General features: G+C 37.4%; 1 protein-coding gene and 3 non-coding genes across 4 annotated transcripts; all 4 read right to left on the minus strand.

Moving 5' to 3' along the window:
* Positions 1-866: 866 nt before the first annotated feature.
* ncapd2 (non-SMC condensin I complex, subunit D2) lies at positions 867-20783 on the minus strand. Its single transcript, XM_053487134.1, has 32 exons — positions 20670-20783; positions 20215-20332; positions 18692-18767; positions 18531-18589; positions 18266-18441; positions 17257-17402; positions 17013-17140; positions 16719-16842; positions 15703-15850; positions 14452-14649; positions 14226-14360; positions 13102-13189; positions 12378-12567; positions 11215-11333; positions 10331-10537; positions 9885-10059; positions 9412-9496; positions 8509-8645; positions 8074-8206; positions 7899-7974; positions 7505-7711; positions 7171-7331; positions 5053-5161; positions 4793-4916; positions 4415-4570; positions 4064-4241; positions 3789-3883; positions 3629-3709; positions 3288-3471; positions 2827-2968; positions 2324-2434; positions 867-1185 (listed from the first exon to the last, which is right to left on the minus strand). The coding sequence occupies exons 2-32, from the start codon at positions 20330-20332 to the stop codon at positions 1106-1108; spliced, it is 4146 nt and encodes a 1381-aa protein (XP_053343109.1). The 5' UTR covers positions 20670-20783; the 3' UTR covers positions 867-1105.
* LOC128513543 (small nucleolar RNA U85) lies at positions 12645-12935 on the minus strand. Its single transcript, XR_008356408.1, has one exon. It is a non-coding gene; the product is annotated as a small nucleolar RNA U85 (small nucleolar RNA).
* Positions 14740-15033, minus strand: LOC128513544 (small nucleolar RNA U85). Its single transcript, XR_008356409.1, has one exon. It is a non-coding gene; the product is annotated as a small nucleolar RNA U85 (small nucleolar RNA).
* Positions 17555-17886, minus strand: LOC128513545 (small nucleolar RNA U85). The gene has a single exon (XR_008356410.1). It is a non-coding gene; the product is annotated as a small nucleolar RNA U85 (small nucleolar RNA).
* Positions 20784-22507: the final 1724 nt, after the last annotated feature.

Consider the following 22507-nt stretch of genomic DNA (forward strand, 5'->3'; position numbering starts at 1 on the left):
ATCATCAATTAGTCTAATCTGCATTTCTTTGGACTGTAGGAGGAACCTAGAGGACCCAGAGGAAACCCACAAAGCACAGGGAGAACTATGCACCCAGACCTCGAGGTGGGAATCAAACCCTGGAGGTGCAAGGCGACATTGCTATAACCTCTAAGCCACCATGCCGACATCCTTATCACAAATAAATGAACATTTTAAAACAATTTTACTTTATTTACAAAGCAGTTAAATTTAGCAATTTGCAATGGCTCAGGCCAGGAAAACACCAGAACTTATTAAAGCTTGAGTAATAATACACAGAGGTTTCTAGATGTCAATATAGCTTACAAATGAAGGCATAAAGCACGGTCAAAACTCTGGAACACTTTAGTGTGCTGGCCCCATCTTGTAATCTAGGGAGGTAATAATTTTATATCGTCACAAACTTTGTATATTGCAGTAAGGATTCCAGTTAAACCAAGTGCTATTAATTATCAAACACTGAAATGACTAGGCACACAACACTCATGTTTGAGCCTCGGGAAGAGGATACTTCCTCACAGGCTAACTCAATTAGTCTTGACTAGACTTCTCCTTGCCCAAAAATAAATGGGTAATACACTTCCCATATATTTTATACAACCCAAAAAAAACAATACAAAGCTTTTATGCAACAGTACTGCAGTTTACCTCACTGGCTGTTTACAAATTTAACACTGGTACATACTTCTGTGTTAAACATTATACCAAAAGTTAACAAGTAATTATTGATGGCCTGATGTTTACACCATTAAAACTAGATAAAAGTTACAATTTGTGAGCAAAAAAATTTACTTCTTTTATATCATTCACCTCAGTTGCACAGAGACCAAATCATTACTGCAAAATCTTGAGGCAATTTTTTTTTATTAAGGTCATCATTCCAAATTATGTAATAATGATGCAGCCAAGCAGAGATATGTTACAAAATTGCAGTTTCTCAAAATTTTATAAAACCATGAATAAAAACATAGTATGGGGGGAAAAAGAAAAGCCATAAAAAGTGCATTTAGAATGGATAGAATACAGAAACAAGAAAAAAAAAAAAAAAAAAGAGGAACAAGTAAGTGAAAGGACAAAACGAGTGCTAGTGGCGTAGACGAGTGCGTCGGGTACGAGAAATGGGTGTGGTGACTTTTGGAGTCTCACTCTCTGCCATGACAGCATCTAGGTCAAAAGACAAATAAACACAATACAGAATTTTAATGATAGTCATTGAAAGTCAAAATTAAAGTCTCCATGTTGAAGCACTTTATTTTGAAACAAAGTCATTTGACTCATCACCTTCTTTCCTCTCAGACACTTGTGCAAAGTTCTTGAAATGTTTAGCAGGTCTCTTCCTGCACACACCTTTGGGGTAGTCCTGAATAACTAACCATACTTATCTTACATCTCTAAACTGACGACATACGGTTTTACCCTTTATTAAATACGAAGTATTTAACCATTTTAAATAAACAGAAGTAATTCAGGTGCTTGTTCAGTCTCTTGGCATTTTTAAGACTGGGTTACTGCAACCAACACCCAACCACCCACCCATCCTAAAGCACCTACACTCTGCACCTCTAAGTCTCTATCACTGCTCACTTGCTGACTCACTGGCTCTCTTTAGACTAAAGACCTACCTCTTTACCATGCACTAAAACTTTTCATTTTTAGTTATCCTCATCTTGTTTCCTTTTAATAATGTGCTAAGCTCCACAAAATAGTTTAAGGTTGACTGCACTCTTGAACCAGCATTAAGATACATTATTGATTAAGACTATGAAAAACATTTCTGCAAGTCTTTTTTAAATAAGATTGTCTGCTAAATGCTGTAAACTCTAATGAGACTCTACCAAGAGCTTGTTTTAGGCAGTTTTTCATTTGCCAACTCAACTTCTTTGCTTTTGTGCTTTTTTTTTTTTAAAGAGCAAATACTTCCTGTCTTCAGTCTGGACTGTTACTAGGTCATCAGTCGCAATAGTCATTTTCCACATATGGATACAGTAATGTACCAGTGAGGAAATTCAGCTTTAACAGGGGAATTAGAAATTCAATTTATGCTTTTTTAAACAACGTGCCATGATCTGTCCAAATTCTTCCTTGCTGTGTTGACATACACAAGCTGTTTATTAATGCATCATAGCATACAGCTATCGAGGCTAGTTAAATGTTGGTCAGCGTTTTAAAGCAAGCATCTAACGTGTTGATTATGGAGAGGAAATGTATAGATACACAGATAAACTTAGATTCCAACACAATCTTAGAGTATCGACAGTAATAAGAAACTTATTAAGACTGGTGCATGGCACTGCCATCTCACCTTCCTCCTCCTCTCCTTCATCACTGCTAAAGGTGATTGTTGCTTTAGGGCGAGCCCGAGAGGGTTTGGGGGTCACCAAGTCACTGTCATCCATCCTGGACTTCCCACGACCTGCAATGAGAGGGTGCTTTTTTTTATCCCTAAAGTTAACATGATGATTATGAGGTTGATCTGTAGAAAGAGTGACAGCGGAGCCATTGTAGCAGATATAGCAGACCATTAAACCCAGTAATTCATCACAACAGACAGTGTGCGGCATGTTTACACTGCCTGGGCAATTTCTTCATGCTGCCCAATAATGGTGGAAAGCACAAAAATTCAGTCCCTTGGATCTGCATTAAAATAGGCTGGATACAAAAACATTTTGACCTTCCACCATTGTTAGGCAGCATATTTTTCAAGCATTTGGAAATGCAGAAATAAGCCGCTGTCGACGTGTTTATAAATAGATCATGTGCACACTACACAAAATTACAGTGATAGACAGCAATGTGTCATGTTACCTCGTGTTGGCCTGCGAGCACTTTTGGGCACAGGAGTGTTTTTCTGCTCCTCTAGCTGCTGCTCTCTTTCCTGATTTTCCACATTCTCTAGGCCTTTTGTATGCACTGCTGTTAACTTCTTCTCAAACTCCTCTATCTGAGTCTGTCAAAGAAGTAGAGCAATAAGATGTACAAAATATCAGTATAACCGAAAGGATAAAGATGCATCAAATCAAACCGACATTTTACAAACATAAAATATTTAAAACTATATACCATCCTAACCTAACAAACACTTTTAATTGTAAATGCATTTAAATACTGAGCAGCTGATCAACTGTGAAAAATAAATCATTTGAACTAAATTACATTTTTAATTGTTCACCCAGTCCCACTGGTGTGTTTACTTTTAATTTGCACATTTATAATAGGCCTCTGCATATTATACTAGAAAAAATATGGCTATGTGAAGTTTACTGTACTTTAAGCTGAGGCTTGGCTCTGCGGCGGAGTTTGGCCAGGATGGAGAGCAGAGGTTGGTAAACCGCATCTTCAGTAAGTTTATCACTATAACATTCCCAGCACTCCTGCAGCTTCTTAAAGCCTCGCTCACACATGGAGAGTAGTGACAGAGAAACAGCCAGGTCCGCCCACTGTCGCTCCGTCCTAAACAAAATCAGAGATGTAGACAAAAACTTACTTTTATCTTAAGTAAACACCTGAAACAAAAACTCTAACTATAGCAGTTACTTATATACTTGTACATAGCAACCCAAAAAGCCATTTATAGTCTAGGGAAAAATGCATTATTTTAACTACTCACTTGGCAGTTCTGAAACGCTGACAGAGCTTCTCCACCAAACTCTCAGTCTGCCTTTCCTTAGTTATGTAGGAAAAGAGTTGCCTATGAGAAAGGGAAAGCAAATTTATCAACTAGATATTTACAAGAATATTGGCCAAATATCAAATATAAATGCATTTACTTCATAACAGAGCTGAAGTCCTCTTCTTTCATGCCCCGCTCTGGATCTGACAGTCTGCTTATAATATCTGGCAGCAGATTATAGATTGCATTATCCTGAGAGGGGAAAGCATTAACATGATTAATAAATCTTATTTCTCTAACAAGAAGCACAGCTTACTCACTTTATACAAAAATTTAAATGCAATTCAAAACAAAAAATACTTTTAACATAAGTCCAGTTTGTTATCTTTATTTATCTAATATTTTCTAACCACGTAAAACTCAAGTTATTACCTTCCCAGCCAATTCATTGAAGAAATTAACTGCAAGGTTGGCAATATGTGGCTCAGGGTCAAGCAGGAGCGCAGCAACCTCACTGACCTGACCTTTGACCTTCATTACATCCTTTAGCACCAATTGGGTCAGAACTGTGATGGCAGTCAGGCGCACTGACACATTTTCATCACACAGCCTTAAAAGAAAAAAATGCAACATGGAATGCCTGTTGTTTCAAAAACCATTACGTAGTGCACAAAACATCTTACTTTACAGGATAAAAAATAGCAGCAGATTAGCAAACTATAATGCCATGGAAGTTGGCAGGATACAGGCCTGTTTTGACATCAATTAGGTAAGATGGCTTACCTGGCGTACAAGTTGGGGGTCCAGGGTTCCAAAATATTAGGAAACCGAACCGTCAGGTCTCCAAGGGCAATGATGGCATTTGCTCTGACGACTGGGAGAGGAGATTTCTCCAACACAGTGAAGAGTAAACGGATATTATCCTTACAAACTGTTGGGCTGTTGATGTAGTAACAGAGAGGTAAAGATGATTTAGAATTAAAGCTAATCATAAACACAAGCAGGATTTTACTTTAGATTTCACAATAAAATAGCCAAAGGTTATACTTTACTTTCTTTAGTGTCTGTATGCCAATAATTTACTAGACATTAATCAGGGTTTCACTTTCAGGATGAGTTTTAGTATAGTAATAAAAGTTTACAATGCAATTGGCAGTTTACCTGATCATCATGAACTGGGAGAGGGCGAGACAGGCAGCAGTGGTGAGCTGGGTGTGAGAATAGCGACCAGGTGAGCTGCACACCTTCACCAGCAAAGGCAAAAACACACTGAGCATGTTCCCTTCTGTACACACAAAAGAAAAAAGAAAATACGCCATTATTAGGTCAACAAACAAATGATTTCTATTACCACCATAAATGACAAACTTTTAATTTCATGAACTAGCTAATAATTAAAGAGGGTGACCACCAGCTCTCACCAGCTAACAGTTCTGTTTCACAGATTTTACGTATGAATTCTGCCTCTGTGTCCTCTGCTGAAGCACCAGTCAAGCCAAGCTCTTCTTCTACACAACTGTCATTGGTTTCCTGCCACATGGGATGCAAATAGATAAAAAAAAAAAAAAAAAAAAAAAAAATTTTAATAATATATATATATATATATATATATATATATATATATATAGTGGTGTGAAAAACTATTTGCCCCCTTCCTGATTTCTTATTCTTTTGCATGTTTGTCACACTTAAATGTTTCTGCTCATCAAAAACCGTTAACTATTAGTCAAAGATAACATAATTGAACACAAAATGCAGTTTTTAAATGATGGTTTTTATTATTTAAGAAGAAAAAAAATCCAAACCTACATGGCCCTGTGTGAAAAAGTGATTGCCCCCCCCCCTGTTAAAAAAATAACTTAACTATGGTTTATCATCACACCTGAGTTCAATTTCTGTAGTCACCCCCAGGCCTGATTATTGCCACACCTGTTTCAATCAAGAAATCACTTAAATAGGAGCTACCTGACACAGACCAAAGTAGACCAAAAGCACTTCAAAAGCTAGACATCATGCCAAGATCCAAAGAAATTCAGGAACAAATGAGAACAAATGTAATTGAGATCGATCAGTCTGGTAAATGTTATAAAGCCATTTCTAAAGCTTTGGGACTCACAGTAAGAGCCATTATCCACAAATGGCAAAAACATGGAACAGTGGTGAACCTTCCCAGGAGTGGCCGGCCGACCAAAATTACCCCAAGAGCGCAGAGACAACTTATCCGAGAGGCCACAAAAGACCCCAGGACAACATCTAAAGAACTGCAGGCCTCACTTGCCTCAATTAAGGTCAGTGTTCACAACTCCACCATAAGAAAGAGACTGGGCAAAAACGGCCTGCATGGCAGATTTCCAAGGCACAAACCACTTTTAAGCAAAAAGAACATTAAGGCTCGTCTCAATTTTGCTAAAAAACATCTCAATGATTGCCAAGACTTTTGGGAAATACCTTGTGGACCAATGAGACAAAAGTTGAACTTTTTGGAAGGTGGGTGTCCCGTTACATCTGGCGTAAAAGTAACACAGCATTTCAGAAAAAGAACATCATACCAACAGTAAAATATGGTGGTGGTAGTGTGATAGTCTGGGGTTGTTTTGCTACTTCAGGACCTGGAAGGCTTGCTGTGATAGATGGAACCATGAATTCTACTGTCTACCAAAAAATCCTGAAGGAGAATGTCCGGCCATCTGTTCGTCAACTCAAGCTGAAGCGATCTTGGGTGCTGCAGCAGGACAATGACCCAAAACACACCAGCAAATCTACCTCTGAATGGCTGAAGAAAAACAAAATGAAGACTTTGGAGTGGCCTAGTCAAAGATCTGAATCCTATTGAGATGTTGTGGCATGACCTTAAAAAGGCGGTTCATGCTAGAAAACCCTCAAATAAAGCTGAATTACAACAATTCGAGATTGAGATTCAAGACGAGCGGGCCAAAATTCCTCCAGAGCGCTGTAAAAGACTCGTTGCAAGTTATCGCAAACGCTTGATTGCAGTTACTGCTGCTAAGGGTGGCCCAACCAGTTATTAGGTTCAGGGGGCAATTACTTTTTCCACACAGGCCCATGTAGGTTTGGATTTTTTTCCTCACTAAATAATAAAAATCATCATGTAAAAACTGCATTTTGTGTTTACTTGTGTTATCTTTGACTAATAGTTAAATGTGTTTAATGATCAGAAACATTTTGTGTGACAAACATGCAAAAGAATAAGAAATCAGGAAGGGGGCAAACAGTTTTTCACACCACTGTATATTATATATCTCTGGATCATCCCTCGAATTGTACAAATGATTGGTAATAATAATAAAATATATAATTCATATAATCTATTTTGTTTATTTAGTTTTGTATTATCTTAAAGAAAAAAAATTGATCGGCTGAGAACAACGTAATTACATCTGTTTGGAAATAATGTACTGTTTAAGCTGCTAAATCAAAATAAATAAATTTAAAAATTATTTTTTATATATATATAAAGAAATCAGGATCATCAACATTAAAAAATCCTATAGTTTGTGAAAAACTATTTTGATGCAGACCTTGTTCTTGTTGACAGGCCCTTTCTCCTTCTCCTCTTTCTCCTCCTTCTCTCCTCTCCGCCGCCGAAGCTCCGTACTCACACTTCTCTCCAGGTGAGACACCTGCCAGAAGGCCACGAAGCCACAGAGGGAGAGTAGCTGTGCCAGACCAACACAGTTTACTACATACATAGTGTAAAAGAAAAAGACAGAAACATAGCATTAGAAGAGAAAAAAAAAAATGCTTTCTTGTTTATTGCTCCTACCCCTCTCAAACTTTGAGCCAAACTCCACTCTGTAATAAAACTCGATACTAGGATCTTATTTATAGAGAGAATAGGATAAGTCTATGTACCTTTCTGTTCCTGGGAATCCTGGGAGTCCTGGGAGCCTTCTGACATTTGTGACTGCTCCCCACACTCAGTAATTTGCTCCAGCAGTAGGCGAGCTGAGCGCTGGAGTAGGCAAGCGCACAGCTGATCTGGTGACTCTGCAAGGAAGTAGATGAGGCGGACTGCCTGCTCCATGAAAGTCTGCCAGTGGGGGTCGGACAATATCACTCCTATACATGGGACAAGGTGATATTTACTGCATGGTCTTTCATTGCATTTATGTATACAAGAAATAATTAAGTACTTATTATATACATATATCTTTTCCCCTACAAGAACTTTGGGAATTAAAACAGCATTGCATAGCTTTTTATATTCTGCGTTTCAGATAGCAACTAGAAAATACACAAGGTGTACCATCAGCAACAGCCTGGGTCAAACAGCTAAAGAGATGGTGGTCCATCGGAAGTCTGAATGCAGGTCCTTTGGATTGCTACAACACAAAAACTGATTAATTTTGTATACACAGCATACAGTCACTTCATGCATGCTCATATGTTTAATGGTATATACCTGTTACATGTTAACATACCCTTATGTGGTCAGTAATATTGGTGATGGTGATAACAGTGTCTCTGGCCAGCAAGTAATCTTCAGTCACCTTCTCTCCCAATGCAACAGAGCAGAGTGTGTCCAAGTTACCAAGTACAACTTCCCTCTCAGCTCTACGCACACATACACAAAGAAGAACATGAGTAAGGTCTAAGGGCCCACTTTTGCTATATTATGGGACAATGAAAAGTCTTGTGTAGACTTGGAGACAGTTTTAGATTATTTCTTCCAAATTTCTGTATTAACAATGCATAACAATAATGCAGAGACGCTTTTACTTTTCTTGTTTATTCTGGTCTGCAGTTAAATATAAAATGTCTTGACAAGGGTTTTACAGCCTTGAACTACTATAACAAGCATGTTTAAAGAACAAAGCTGACATACAGCAAGTCTTCACACAAGACTTGTCCCTCACCGTGCGGCCATGCCAAGCAGCAGTACTGCAGCTCTCCTGTGCAATGCCGAGGTCTCCCTCTTTCCTGAAAATCTTTCCCAAAGCACCTGCACCACAGATGCCTGCAAAGCACCCTCAGTGCTGAAAAACTCCTGCACCTGCAAATTAAGAGACCGTTAGTGTGGGGACTTAATCTTTGGAACACACTTAGTATAAATTTCATGGATGGGATAGCATTTATTTCATCAGTCATGGCCTTTTATCCTCGATACTGCAATGCATTTTATATGCATGTTTTTTTTTTTTAAAGCAATTCACTTTTGTCTGATATAACTGATTAATCAATAAACACCTTTTTAAAAAAAATAAAATTTCACTTTTATTATTAGTACAGTGAAAATACTCAATACACTTCCTCTTTAGTGGTTTTAAAGCACTTGCTGTGGTATTATAATAGGGGTCTAAGAAAACTTGCTGAGCGAAAAATCAATGAAACATTTTTCCTAGAAAGTAGGCTGTGTAATGTGTAAAATTTAAGAGATGAACAGGCAAATCTTTTGGACAGACAAAGCAACTAGTTTAAAACCCTGCCTGATGGATTAGAAGTAAATTAACATCGTTTTGATTTGGCATATCATAGTCAAGCACATTAAAATGGCATAAGGTATAATTAGGGCACATGGCAAGTTGCTTTCTGTTGTCTCATGTTGAGGTACTAACTCTCGGTTAACACCCACTACAGATACAGCTAATTAATTTGCTAATACATCTGTATTGTTCCTTTTACTCCACATTTTTTTTTTTTACGTTTGTCTACAGGAGAAGAACTGGACAGCCTGGCCCAATAGCACAGATTGGAAAGCCATAAATCATGACTCTTCTTCTGAAGATGCTTGACTTTGGGTGAATAATTTAATTCCTTACTATCTCCTCCAAACACTGAATGGTTCCCAATGAGGCATCAACCATCAACTCAGACAGACTCTCCACAAGAGTTTGGGCCTTGGTTCTGTCCAGGAACAAAGACAAAAAGATAAAATTAATATTTAATATCACTTAAACCCAGCTAATCATTTACAAAATGTCTCTTGTTCATTATTTAAACTAGTGCTGGACGAGTTTTTCAACAAATATAAATTAATATTTTAATGAGATGTGCTCTAATCATAATTGTACATTTTCATGTATATGAATATTAATTTAAATTAAAACATGCAACAATGAGGTTTAAAAGTTTACACCAATATAAAGGAAGCATGTTCTACAAACATAATAGTACCATCCATAAAATACGTCATGTTTTTTTATTATTATTTCCTTATTTGATTAAAAAAAAGTAAAAAATAAATAAATAAATAATAATAATATTGCTCGCACTAAATGACAAAATCACACACCTAGTGTTGTCTCCTTGAGGGTTCAGGTAGAGGCGCCTGTATGCCTGTACAACAGCATCTTTAACTGCAGCATCAGAGGACCAGACCAGTGGCAGCATCTTCCTCACTCCACACACCGAGTCTGCAACGCTGAACTCACATGCAGTCACACAGAACTGTACCGCCTCTTGAACCACTGAGGATGTGAGAAGAGAGAGTTATTTTGCTTCTAAACAGCAATAAGGTGCAGATACAGCAGGCAAAGAACTGCACCACAAAATTTACAGTATCACCAACCATAACATTATGCATATCCAATGTTATACACATCATAATGCATTATAAAGTATTTTTAGTACAATTTTGATGGATACATTCTAGTACTTCATTAAATAAAATTATTTACTTATATACATGTAATGAACAATAATCTGTACTAGTTCTTCAATAAATAAACCAAATTTTACCTGTAGTGGTCTTCCAATACAGCATGTTGTTAATGACTGCTATGGCCCTCTCAACTTGTAAGGCAAAGCTTTCTGTATCTTTTAGGTACTGAACCAACATCTCCTGTTTCTTCAGCTCACTCTCCTTCTCATCACACTCTCCTTCTGTTTGTGGTGCAGGGGGCTGATCATTCGCTACAATATCTGAAGCCTGTTCCTCCTCAGGACCTGTAAAGAAGGAGAAATTCAGAACAAGCTGCACAGTTATATTTGGGTAAACTGAACAGAACCCCAAAATATAGACCCTATTTACCATCAGAAAACATGGTGACAGACAAATGGTTGGTTAACAAAAAACGTTAACCAACACTGACTAGTCAGTTTTGTTGTCTTACATGTCAACAATAGCTAACTTAAATATGAGAACATTAAAACCAGGACCAGATGTGCTCTTTTTATCTTCCTTTTATTATTTACTTGCAGTAGTGGAGCAGTTGCATGTTACTAGTAACTAGAGAAATTAGCTAATGTTATTCTAATTCCGCAATTTTGTGATTAATGTTATGTTGCATGACAATCTTAGACACGTAAATGCCTATAACGTACAATATTTCATTTAACCTTACACTATAGACATGAGCATTTCTCATGATCTCCATGTAATTTTTACCTTTTAACCAAAAGTAGTTTGAAGCAACTGGTATCCAATAAAACGTCAATTTAAAGTCAATACTTCTTAGAATTTTTGATTGAATTTGGATTATAAAATAGCAAGAGGATATTTTCGGTAGAAGATTAGGGTTTGCTTATTTTTGCCTCCAGCTAACGCGGACAATCACAACATAGGCTCTAAAAGGATCTATTAACCAAAACTGAACTTGAAATACAGGCAGCAACATGCCCACCTTTAAAGACTGATGCCAGCGTGCTAATCAGTGTATCCGCATTCATACTGGACAAAGCAGAGAAGAATGGAGACTCTGGGTACAAAGTGTAAGCTTGCACGCACAGCCGTACTGCTTGCCTACACACACATAGAAACACAAGAGAACCAGCACAAAATTTGAAACAATTATTAACAAGGTCATTGAGTTCTGTTATATGAAACAAACAAGATCATGATTTTCAGCCTATAGATAGTTCAAGTTCTTCCAAAAAAGAAAATAAGGTAAAATATATAAATGCAAGTTTTAGCAAAAATATTAACCAGGATAAAGTGATACTCATTACATAATTCCAAACATGCAGTTGTATCTTAATTTAATACACTATCAAATTTTTACAGATATAGGAGGATGAAATTCTGTAGCGTAGATTATAGTGAATAATTTGTTGATTTCCTGGGTATTTCAAGTGATTGATTATGAAAAATGGCAACAGATTTTATTTGTTACATTTTGGAAACATGTCATGTTGCACATTTTTTCCCCCTTACACAATTGCTATGTAGTGGAAACACGGTCATGACCCGATTGTGTAAAATAGCAGAGAACCTCAAGGTGACCTATTATACACTATAAACAAACACACACAATTATACAAGTAAACCACAAAAAGGAATAACATGAAGACAATGATATACAAATCTGTCACAAGGAGTGTGTTCACAACAGTAACTGTATGAATTGGCCTATGACGTACTTCTGTTTTGTAACTGTGTATTGTTTGTAACATTGATATATTCAGTAAGAGAGGCTTATGAGAGTAATCGTAGTTGATAAATACATGTGCAATGTACTTCGGGGGCAGGAATAACAGCTTGTTTGATTCTCTGTAAATACTACAAGTGCAATAATCACTTATTCGCTCTGGCCAATAAGAACCAGGGGACTTTAGGAATAATTTCTTTTCTTATTGAAAACACAAAAACAGTGTACTTTTTAAAGAGTAAGCCTGAAGATAATTAGGTAGCTTGATTATTTGTTAGCAAGAGAAAAATAAATGTGGTATTCAACTTTGATCATATTTCTCTAAACTGCATTTCATGTCTCCAACTAGAAAACAATCATTTAAGATCACGTTATAGGCTTTAAAATATTGCCAACCTATATTGATCCCATTATGTTACCTGTATTTGTTGTGTCTGAGGTACTGAGCAATTTGGACAGCAGTGTCTCGATCAGTGTTGCAACGTTCGTCTTTTTTCTCTTCCTCCTCATCCCTGTCAGAGTCATTGTTAGCTTCAAGATGAGCCCTGACTGTGTGCGAGACCTCCGGCTCCATTGCAGCCCACAGATCAGATGCAGAGATTACTGGGACTGTAAACAGAATGAAATTAATGGGACACCTATTGATAAAGGGGACATGACAAAAACAAGTTTAAGATGTAATCCAACACCCTCAGATTACCAAAGATGCAGCTCATAGGCTACTGGATACAGCAGAGCTGAGACTCTACCAGAGTTCACTCACACACACACTCAGACACACTGTCTGCCCCTTAACTCTCTCCCCAGAATTACTTTATAGAAGAGTGTGAGTAAAGGAGCTTTATTAATGTAGGCTGGCCCTTACAACAGAGCAGCAAATCTCCGCTGCCCTCTCAAGATTACCAGCCAACATGAACACAGGAGAACTCAGACTCACATCCAGTAAGCTCACATTCGCCTTGGTATCATCACTGGGCAAACTCAAAGTAAAGAAAACTATACATTTATCCACCTTTTCATAGTTCATAATGCAAAAAAATTATTAGCAAGTTTAAAACGAGGCATCTCACTCAATCATAATGCTTTGGTGCCTACAATCTATGCATCATATCAACAAGCATAAACAAAAAAACAAGCATCTACCTGGTGCTTTCTCCCTCATGTTCTCCCTCATCTCTTTGAGCTTCCCGGTCTCTTTTTCCAGAGGTTTCTTTAAATCCACACTGCTAAGCTTAAAAAAAAATAAATAAAAAAAATAAAAATAAAAAGAGAGAGAGAGAGAGACGTAACATTATACTGCTGTAAATTTATTATACATTTTAGATTTATCTATAGTACATAAAACTAAAGGTGCTGAAGGATAAATAATTGCACATCAATATTGTGATTTCAATGTTTATGCAATTATGTAGCACTAGTACTAAGCATTTTAATACTTTATTAAATATTGTAGAATTAATTATGATTTTGAACTTTTGATGCAGCAGAAAATATGGCAAATCAAATCTACACACCATCACGACCACATGTCCAGTCATGTGCAGGACTAAGCGGTAATTAAATGAGTATGTTTCACAACGCACCCTTGCAACAATCTGGCAGCTAATGGCAATGTGGGAATTTCTCAAAACAAAAACAGAAAAACCTTGTCCATCATCTGTGTGGACATACAATAGGTTTATGTGCATCATAGGAGAAAAGTATTATAGAAACTAAACAGGAGCCGATATTTATTGTATAGGCTGAAGAAATGTCACCTCACATACAAGTCCAGAACCATATTCTAACCCCATAAAACACACTTAAACACTTTTTCTACTGCTCAATCACACACACTTTACCACACACACTAGCCTTAACTCACCTAGCCCCACTTTAATATTCTGCAGTCATGTTTACAACCCAAAAAACAAGCCTTCCAAATTTTTGCATTTTAAAACTCATACCAAACACTGCATGCTCCTTTGTGAGGGTGTGTGTAGGGCCCGCAGCTTTTATTTAGTGTTATTAATTCATATTAATGCATAAAATGCACATGCTGTTCCACTTCAGCAAAAAAGAGGACTTTTGTATCTTAAAAGGTAGTTGTGGTTAAAGTGTATGTGACTATCTCATATGAAAGTGTGGCCCTATTAGCTAATGTGGCAAGATGATGCAAAAAATATGTAAAGTATAAAGCACCATTAAATGATCTACCCAATCTCTCCACATGGCCTATGTAAATCAGTAACAGACACCAGTCAGTAGGCAGGTTACCCAGGGTTTACCTTGCAGCTGTAGGGATTATGGGCGATGAAAGCAGCCACAAGTTGGATCGCACTCTTACACACGTGGACTGATTTATCACCAAGACGACCAACAGCCAACTCCATCACTTCAGTGTATCTACATAACGGCAAAGCCTGGAGAAAAAATTATAATAAAATAAAAATTATCCATCTGCTGTTTTAAAAACACTCAAGCTGTAATTTCTTTTATTAAATATGCACTTACCTTGCTATTGACAACACGGGTGTACACTTGAAGCACTCGAGCTCTGACGTGCGAATGTGCGTCATGTATGTGTTCCTGGAGGGTGTCGAGGAAACGGTCTCGATCTGCTCGACTGGAATCGTCCAATTTATCACCACTTAACACACGTACCAGTACCTCCCCCAGCACCTCACACACAGCCACACGCATACTGGAACTCTGAGACATGAATAATACATAAAAATTTTTTATTTGTATTGTTTGATATATTGACCCTAATAAGGTGACTATAGAAACAAACACTTAATTCACCCTCAGATTACCAAAGAAGCAGTTCAAAGCCTACTGAATAAAGCAGAGTGCTGAGAATCTACCTGTATTCGCGTACATACAAACACACACACTGTCAGCACACTTCACACATGCTCTCATTCCTTCCTTTATAGAAGAGTGTGAGTAAAGGAGCTTTATTAATGTAGGCTGGCCCTTACAACAAAGCAGCAAATCTCCGCTGCCCTCTCAAGATTACCAGCCAACATGAACACAGGAGAACTCAGACTCGCATCCAATAGGCTCACATTCGCCTTGGTATCATCACTGGGCAGATTCAATACATGACTATAACCTGTGCACTTGTTTACATTCATGGTTTTATTTGCAGGGCTCATCACAGCATTATACACAAGTAAACTTATATATAGGTTTATGTTCTGTCACTAAGCATTTACTCATCTCATTCTGGGCACAGGGGCATTTTTTACTGAAACATGTTTGGGCCCCTTGGTTCCAGAGTATTCTGGAACCAACTTTTGGGAAGCATAGAATCCGTATCCTACGTAGTTCACATATACTGTAAATTGTCAGATGTGCACAAAATTTTGCAAATAATAGTATTTCTAATTTACTGATTTATCTTTGAAATATTGATATAATAAATTATGTCTAATGTATGTTAAATCCTAGATATTAAATTGACACTTCATTAACAACACCAATCTATGTGATAGGAAAATTGAAAAAATAGCTAAAAGTTGAAATCAAACACAATGAACAATGTAGAAAGATACAAAAAGGATTAAACATATTTACATGAAAACAGGATTAACCATTACCTGGATATCAGCAGAATATAAAATTGACATGCTATTTACAGTATTTATTGTCTATGGAAGCAGGTTCATCCTCATTGTTTCAACTATATAAGTGCAGTGCTGTTACAAATGTTCTTTCAGTCTGTGACTGCCTTAGAGGGTGTGTATATATAAACTGTACCTCTCCATCCAGGTGTGTGAGAAGCACACTGATATTAGGGATCATGGTTTCTGGTACAAGGGTACTGAGTTCAGACAAAAAGCTAGAAAAGGCCTTTACACCTGATCCCTCTCTAGCCAACTCATCACTGGACTTCTGCCCAATCTCCCTGAAACACAAAACAGAGACATGGTAAAAATATCAATAACGCATGTATGCTTACACTAAAACACAGAGACATATATGTGCACAGGAACACGCAGCCACAGCTTATATCAAATTTTGTATCACAACATGGTTGTCCTATTATTTTTTACAAGAGCAATAGTACATGTTATGTACACTGAGTACACTGTTTTGGGGGAGAAACCTTTAGCTGTGTTTACAGTGCACAGTGTGGTTGCAAGGCCACAAAGTGTGCAAATGATTCCTTATCATCACAGAACCACTCATGATGACATCAAGTCATGAAATATGCCCATGTTATCAGGGAAGATAAAATTAATTGACATGATAACCTGGTCATTTAGTACATCCCGATCATGACCTGACTTCATTTTATTGCAAATAATACTGCTGAGACTAGACCTGAACGCAAACCCAAATTGCACAACACATTTTTTCTAATTTGTTTAGTTTTACATGCACAAAAATTTGCAGTTGTGATTCAAAGATGAAATAATGACCATATGGCATCATTAATCATCCTAATCATGATAGACCTTTTATTAATTGATGCATTGTTTGACAAACTCAGCAAAAATGTAATGCTATACGTGTTTGGCTATAGTCAGGAGTAGCTTAGTGGTTAAGGCATCGGACTAAGGTTCAGAAGATCCCAGGTTCAAACACAACAACCACCTAGTTGCCACTGTTGGGCCCTTGAGCAAGGCCCTCAACCGCTCAGATTTTTCAATGAGATAAAAATGTAAGTCGCTCTGGATAAGAGCATCTGCCAAATGCTTAAATGTAAAAATGTAATGTACGTAATGTAGAAGTAAAAAGTCCATACCCAGAATTTCTGGCCTGAAACTTACCTCATGATCTCTCCTACAATCGCTTTTACTCCATACTCTGAGCTCCAGGCTGCCACTGCCTGTGCACACACTGAGGAGAGCTGCTCAAAGTGCTGCAGCAGCTGAATCACCTTCACACACGCTCCTGCAAAATACACAAGTCTCTTCATAATCACCCAGACGCCTATACAATACTGTATATAATTATAAAAACATGACAAACATTTTTTTAAATGATATTTTAATTACATTGCAATTAGTATCATAATTTTACCATTTATCTCTATTTCTATGCACTTTAGTGTGTTCACTAACCAAGCATGTGGTTGTATTTCTTCACCATTAGCCCCAGTACATGGATGATAGCATCACGAGTGGGTTTACTCTTCATGTGACTGATGGTGGGATTTTCTAATAGCTTATAACAGCAACATGTCACACAGCTACAGAATCCAGTGATAGACAAAAGGACATACACAGAAAATGGTTGTAAAATTCTGAAATAAATCACATCACAATTTTTTTTATATATATATATTCAGTATATAGACCTTCCCACCTTACAAATTCTTCCTCTACTAGAGAAAGACTCCACAGAGAGCGGACATCCAGCTGAAGCAACTGGGTCAGACACTGCAACACCGTCTCGCGCTCACTGTCCCAATGCAGCAAGCCCTTACCCCCTGCTTTCTCCTTTTTACGACCCTGTAACACACATGCTACATCTATTTAATTTATAATAGGAACATATTTTGAAAAGTATACACCTGCTACAACCAGCTTCCTAACTAAAATACTCAAAGAAATTCAACAAAGCCTGATAATTGAATTTAGAGGACAGGTCATTTGCCAGTGATTGCCCTCAGATTACCAAAGAACACACTCAAAGCTGTTTGACCACAAAGAGAAACGTGACTATTGTGAGAGAGAGAGAGACAGAGAGAGAGAGAGAGAGAGAGGGAGAGAGAGAGAGAAAGAGGGAGAGAATGAGAATGTGCAAGCTCCCATCAATTTGCTAAACCCATTTCTTTTGGGAAGCATAGAATCCTGATTAATTGCTTGCATTACTGTAGGTGGGCCCTTACAGCGAGGCAGTCAGTCTCCACTGCTCAGCCAAGATTACCCACCACTTACAGAGCACAATCTCTCAGTCATTCAGCTCATAGATGCCATAGACTCATCACTGGGCTCAACCATCACAGGCGTTTGCTTTTAATGTAATAACTGGTACCACAAATGACGAATTAAGACAAAAAAAATATGTTATGCTGTGATAACTAGCTCAGTTCCGCAAGATTTATATATATGCTATTCATAAACCTAAAAGGACTTTGAAAACTTGGCCAAATATGCAGTGCAGAAGCTAAAAGACTAAAAAGAAGATTTATTTTTATTTGAAAACAGATTTTTTATAAATCCTCCCCATGTCCTCAGATTTGTGTCCTCAATACTACTAAGAATCTGTCTGTGAATGGACCCCAAAACCAATTCCTTTTGGATTAGTTTAGAAAGCTAGCTATAGAAAAAAAAAAGATTAAGATTGACGTCACATTTCTTTTTACCAGTACCTTGCTGGGTGCAGTAACAACACTCTCCCTGTTGGAGTCACTCTCTAGATATTCAGTGAGCTTGCAGAGCAGGAACACACTCATCTTGACAGCATTGAGCTGCTCTTTGCGGTCGGCTGCTGACAAAGATCCAGCCAGGAGGAGGGGTGGCAAGGACACGGACAGGGCCTGGACCACTAATGACACATGAAGCAAAAGATTAATTAAGGAGGTGATGAAATTCATCACAACACTGATTTGAAAGCTTTTCATCACCAAGACCTACCTTGTATGAGAAGCTCAAGGGTGTTCTCCTTCAAAGTCACATCTACTGTGCGAAAGTTTCTGAAATTGTGATCACACACATTTACTTCCAGTAGATTCAAAAGAAATTTTTTTGAAACTATCGTCCAGTTTAAAAAAAAAAAATTGAATTGCTGTACTCACTGCAGGACACTGTATGCAGTGTCAAAATGCTCCAAGATGCACAGCGGGCCCCGACTTCTCAAAGTAGCTTTAAGGCCTAATGTAGTGAGAGAGAGAAAATATTTCACTATAGAAACAGATACTCTGAACTAGTATTCTTAGACCTGGCTGATTCAGCTGCAAAACTTGTGTAGAAAAAGTCACATTAAAAATCATAAACACTCTCAAGAATTAATAGCATGTTGTCATGTGATGAGACTTAAGACAGCAGGAAACATTTGCCTGTTTGACAGAGGCTTTACAGGAAGTTTTGGGAGATACCAGGCAGATTCAGGTAAACATGAGGAAACCATACACAGACACTGAAAAAAGAAAAAAAACCTGTTTCTTCCCCGTGTTTAATGCCAAATGGTTACTCATTCCACTATGGTTTACTTTTTGCATCACGTACTTAACATTTTATATATTCATCTAACTGTATTTCTATGATTTAAAAGGAATTGTTCAGACATAATACATAAAGTGGACAGAGTAACATCTAACAGGTTTGTCCTGAAAGAAGGCAGAGGTTTCCTGTCTCCCATAGAAACAATCCATGATTTGGATAAACATGAATCCTGTTTCTTGTAAATAAAAACAAAAAAATGACAAAAGTGAAATTTTTTTTAATGACACTCAATTATTTTAACTAGACAGTCAATATAAAAATTATTTATATTAAAGAATAAATAGTTATAAAACAATCAGTAAGATGAAGTCAAACAACTGATTCTTTAAAAATTGCTTCATCTGGCAGGGCACAGAGTGAAAAAGACATTTGCCACAAAAGGTCGTTACTCATCTGAAAATTACCTAGTTCAGTTTTTTGGTCTGTGTGCGTGCACAAAGATGGACAAACCAGCTTCAAAAAGTCAAAGTCCTGCCAAATATTTTCTTCATCTATTAACCAAACAAGATTCTAATTAGCACGACTGCCAGATTCAAACTAATGAGCGACATTGTCTTTATACAGAGGCAACTACAATACATGACATACAGTTTGTTGTCTTAATGCGTCACTGTATATGGCCAGAAACAGTCATCATACACTGTCTGGACCCCTCCAAAAAAATTATAATTTAAAAAATATATAATAATCTCTCTCCCACACATACACACTAATATTTCATTCAACCGCTTTTAGCTTTGATTACACTGTGCAGGGTTATTATTTGTAAATATCATAATTTTTACAATTTATTTGTAATTTGGTAGTGTGGTTGTTTGTATGGATTATATTCTATGATGGCATCTTCATTGCATCTGCAATAACAATAATTTGTGTAACTGCAACCCATTTTTAAAGAAGTTGTTATTATTAAGGTTATATACTAGAATGAATTACACCCAATTCTGAACAATCTGATAAAAATAATCAAATGGTGTTTTCCTATAAAAATAAGGAGATTAGCAGCGATTGAGCTCCGAGTCTGTAAACATTAAATAAAGATTAAAACAGTATAAAGTTAATAATTGAGTAGAGTACAGGAGGTAAATGTACATACTGTTGAGGTAAGAGGGCATCTGTTTAGGAGACAGCACACTCTGGACCACATACTGGTTTATAGCTCCGGATTTTAGCAGATCATCCAAAGCAACCGGCACGGCGAAATCCCACGACATCTGAGTCAGCACAAACAACAGTAATCGTACACTCGACGTACAATCGTGCCTCGACTACATAAAGAAAACTAAACGGGCTAACCAGCCAGTGTAGCCACTTAGCAAGAAAGCTACAGTGAAAACAGAGCATTAGCGGGTCGGTGTTTTTATAAACACCAACATGAACTTTACAGCCGAACCCTCACATTATAATTTTGTGTAACAAAACTGAAACCCTGCTAGCGAACTAGCTCACGGAACTCTATTAACGAGTTACACTTTTAAATAACTTTACTGAGGAAAAAAATAAAATAAAAACTTCATAAAACACAGAACACTTAAAGCTCAAGACACTTACCGCTGCAGAGTTAATAACCTCAGCACATATCACACACGACTAAAACACAAAGCGCTCTTAACTGCGTTCTCAACTGCGCTAACCCAACGGTTATTACTGAATCTTTGAATTTTATCACGAGCGCGCCAAAGGAAGTGTGTCATTGCCCCGCCCACTCAGCAAAATAAAAGTCTGTAGAATTATCGCGTATTTATTCATCGTCAAAGTACCAGCCCTCAACTTCATAGATCAATTCAAAATCGTCTCATTACCTTTTAAAATAATAATTTAATAAATAAATATAAAAAAATTGATAAATACAGAGTAAAGGCACATACCATCCAAGACCAGGAATGAGAAACAATAATGATGTTTGCCCTGGCCCAGAAGATTCACCTCTCAATCCCTCATCATTATAAATAACACCCACTCATTCCCACTCACAGCAGAACCATTCCTGAAACCACAGATGTGCTGACCTCTGTACAGTCCACAGGACAAAATAGCTCTGAAATTATTATGACACTTTTAATTCTCCCAGTACAATGTCTCCAGTACTGAAACTTATTTCCTTTTTAAGGAACATGCACTTATTTAAATTTTACATTCATTCATTTCAGGAGAGATTAACATTTACATTTAGGCATTTGGCACGCACTCTTTTCCAGAGCAATTTACAAATGTGATTTGAAGTTTCCATTGATAGATAAATGTTTACACTGGGTTACTAACTAAAAGTGCTGCTAAGTGTGATTAAAGATTGGCTGTAACTCTGTGCAGACATCTAGAGGAAATTTAGCCCACCACCCAGGACAGAAAATAGCCTAGATGCATGTCTTGCTCGATCCCTGAGAGATGGTGGGACCATTTAAGCAGAATTAAATGATAGAAATTAATGTCACAGGTTCCATTTAGAGAATTCAAAAGGAGACTCATTGAACTTTTTTTTAAACGTATTGATACCATTATGAATGAAGATCACCTCCAGGGTCAAGGGTTTGATTCACACCTTGGGTCTGTGTGTGTGAAATTTGCATGTTTTCCCCAGGCTTGGTTGGTTTCCTCGGGGTACTCTGGTTTCCTCCTACAGTCCAAAGACTTGCAGATTAGATTAATTGGCGGACAGGGCAATTTTAACCAACAGTACGCTGAATTATACACAAGCTTAATTTTCTACATACTGTCTTTGTCCCTTTGCCCCTATTCAGCAGCTTTAACGAGGACCATTTGAGAAGTGTAAAGGTGTGAATAGTCATGTTGAAAAGTTTGCACCCCCTCTTTAAATTCTATGGTTGTTGTGTAAAAACATAATGAAATATCTAATCATGGTGGTACATTTTTTGGAAGGGTTTAAGCAGCATGACTGAGGTTTGCAAAACTGCATCTATACAAAGCACAGAACTTCTGGAACAACGTCCTACAGCAGATGAGACCAAAGTAGAGTTGTTTGGCCTTAATGCCCAGTGCAATGTTTGGGGAAACCAAGAAATATCTCATACTCACTGTTAAGCACAGTAGTCGAAGGGTGATTATTTTGGCTTGTTTTGCAGCCACAAGACCTGGACACCTTACAGTCATTGAGTTGACCACGTACTCCTCTGTATAGCAGATAATTCTAGAGGCAAATGTGAGGCCATTTGTCTGACACCTTGGTTGAAATTGAGTCATTCATCAGAACAATGCTCTGAAGCACACTAGAAAATCTACATCAGAATGGCTGAAAAAGCATCAAGTATCAAGGTTTTGGAATGGCCTAGTTTAGACCTCAATCCAAATTAAATGCTGTGGTAGGACCTTAAGAGATCTGTGCATAAGCAAATGCCCCAAAATCTCAAAGAACTTAAGCAATGATATAACAA

Source organism: Clarias gariepinus, chromosome 25, assembly GCF_024256425.1.
Source record: "Clarias gariepinus isolate MV-2021 ecotype Netherlands chromosome 25, CGAR_prim_01v2, whole genome shotgun sequence".
In the NCBI taxonomy this organism is placed as follows: domain Eukaryota; kingdom Metazoa; phylum Chordata; class Actinopteri; order Siluriformes; family Clariidae; genus Clarias; species Clarias gariepinus.

What these genes read in the sequence shown, in the direction of transcription:
- ncapd2 (XM_053487134.1), bottom strand. Translation starts at nt 20,332, where the DNA reads ATGTCGTGGGATTTCGCCGTGCCGGTTGCTTTGGATGATCTGCTAAAA. An exon ending in GAAATACAACCACATGCTTG is followed by an intron (nt 16,843 to 17,012) that starts GTTAGTGAACAC and finishes TGTATTTTGCAG; the next exon opens with GAGCGTGTGTGAAGGTGATT. An exon ending in CCCGTGTTGTCAATAGCAAG is followed by an intron (nt 14,361 to 14,451) that starts GTAAGTGCATAT and finishes TTTTTTCTCCAG; the next exon opens with GCTTTGCCGTTATGTAGATA.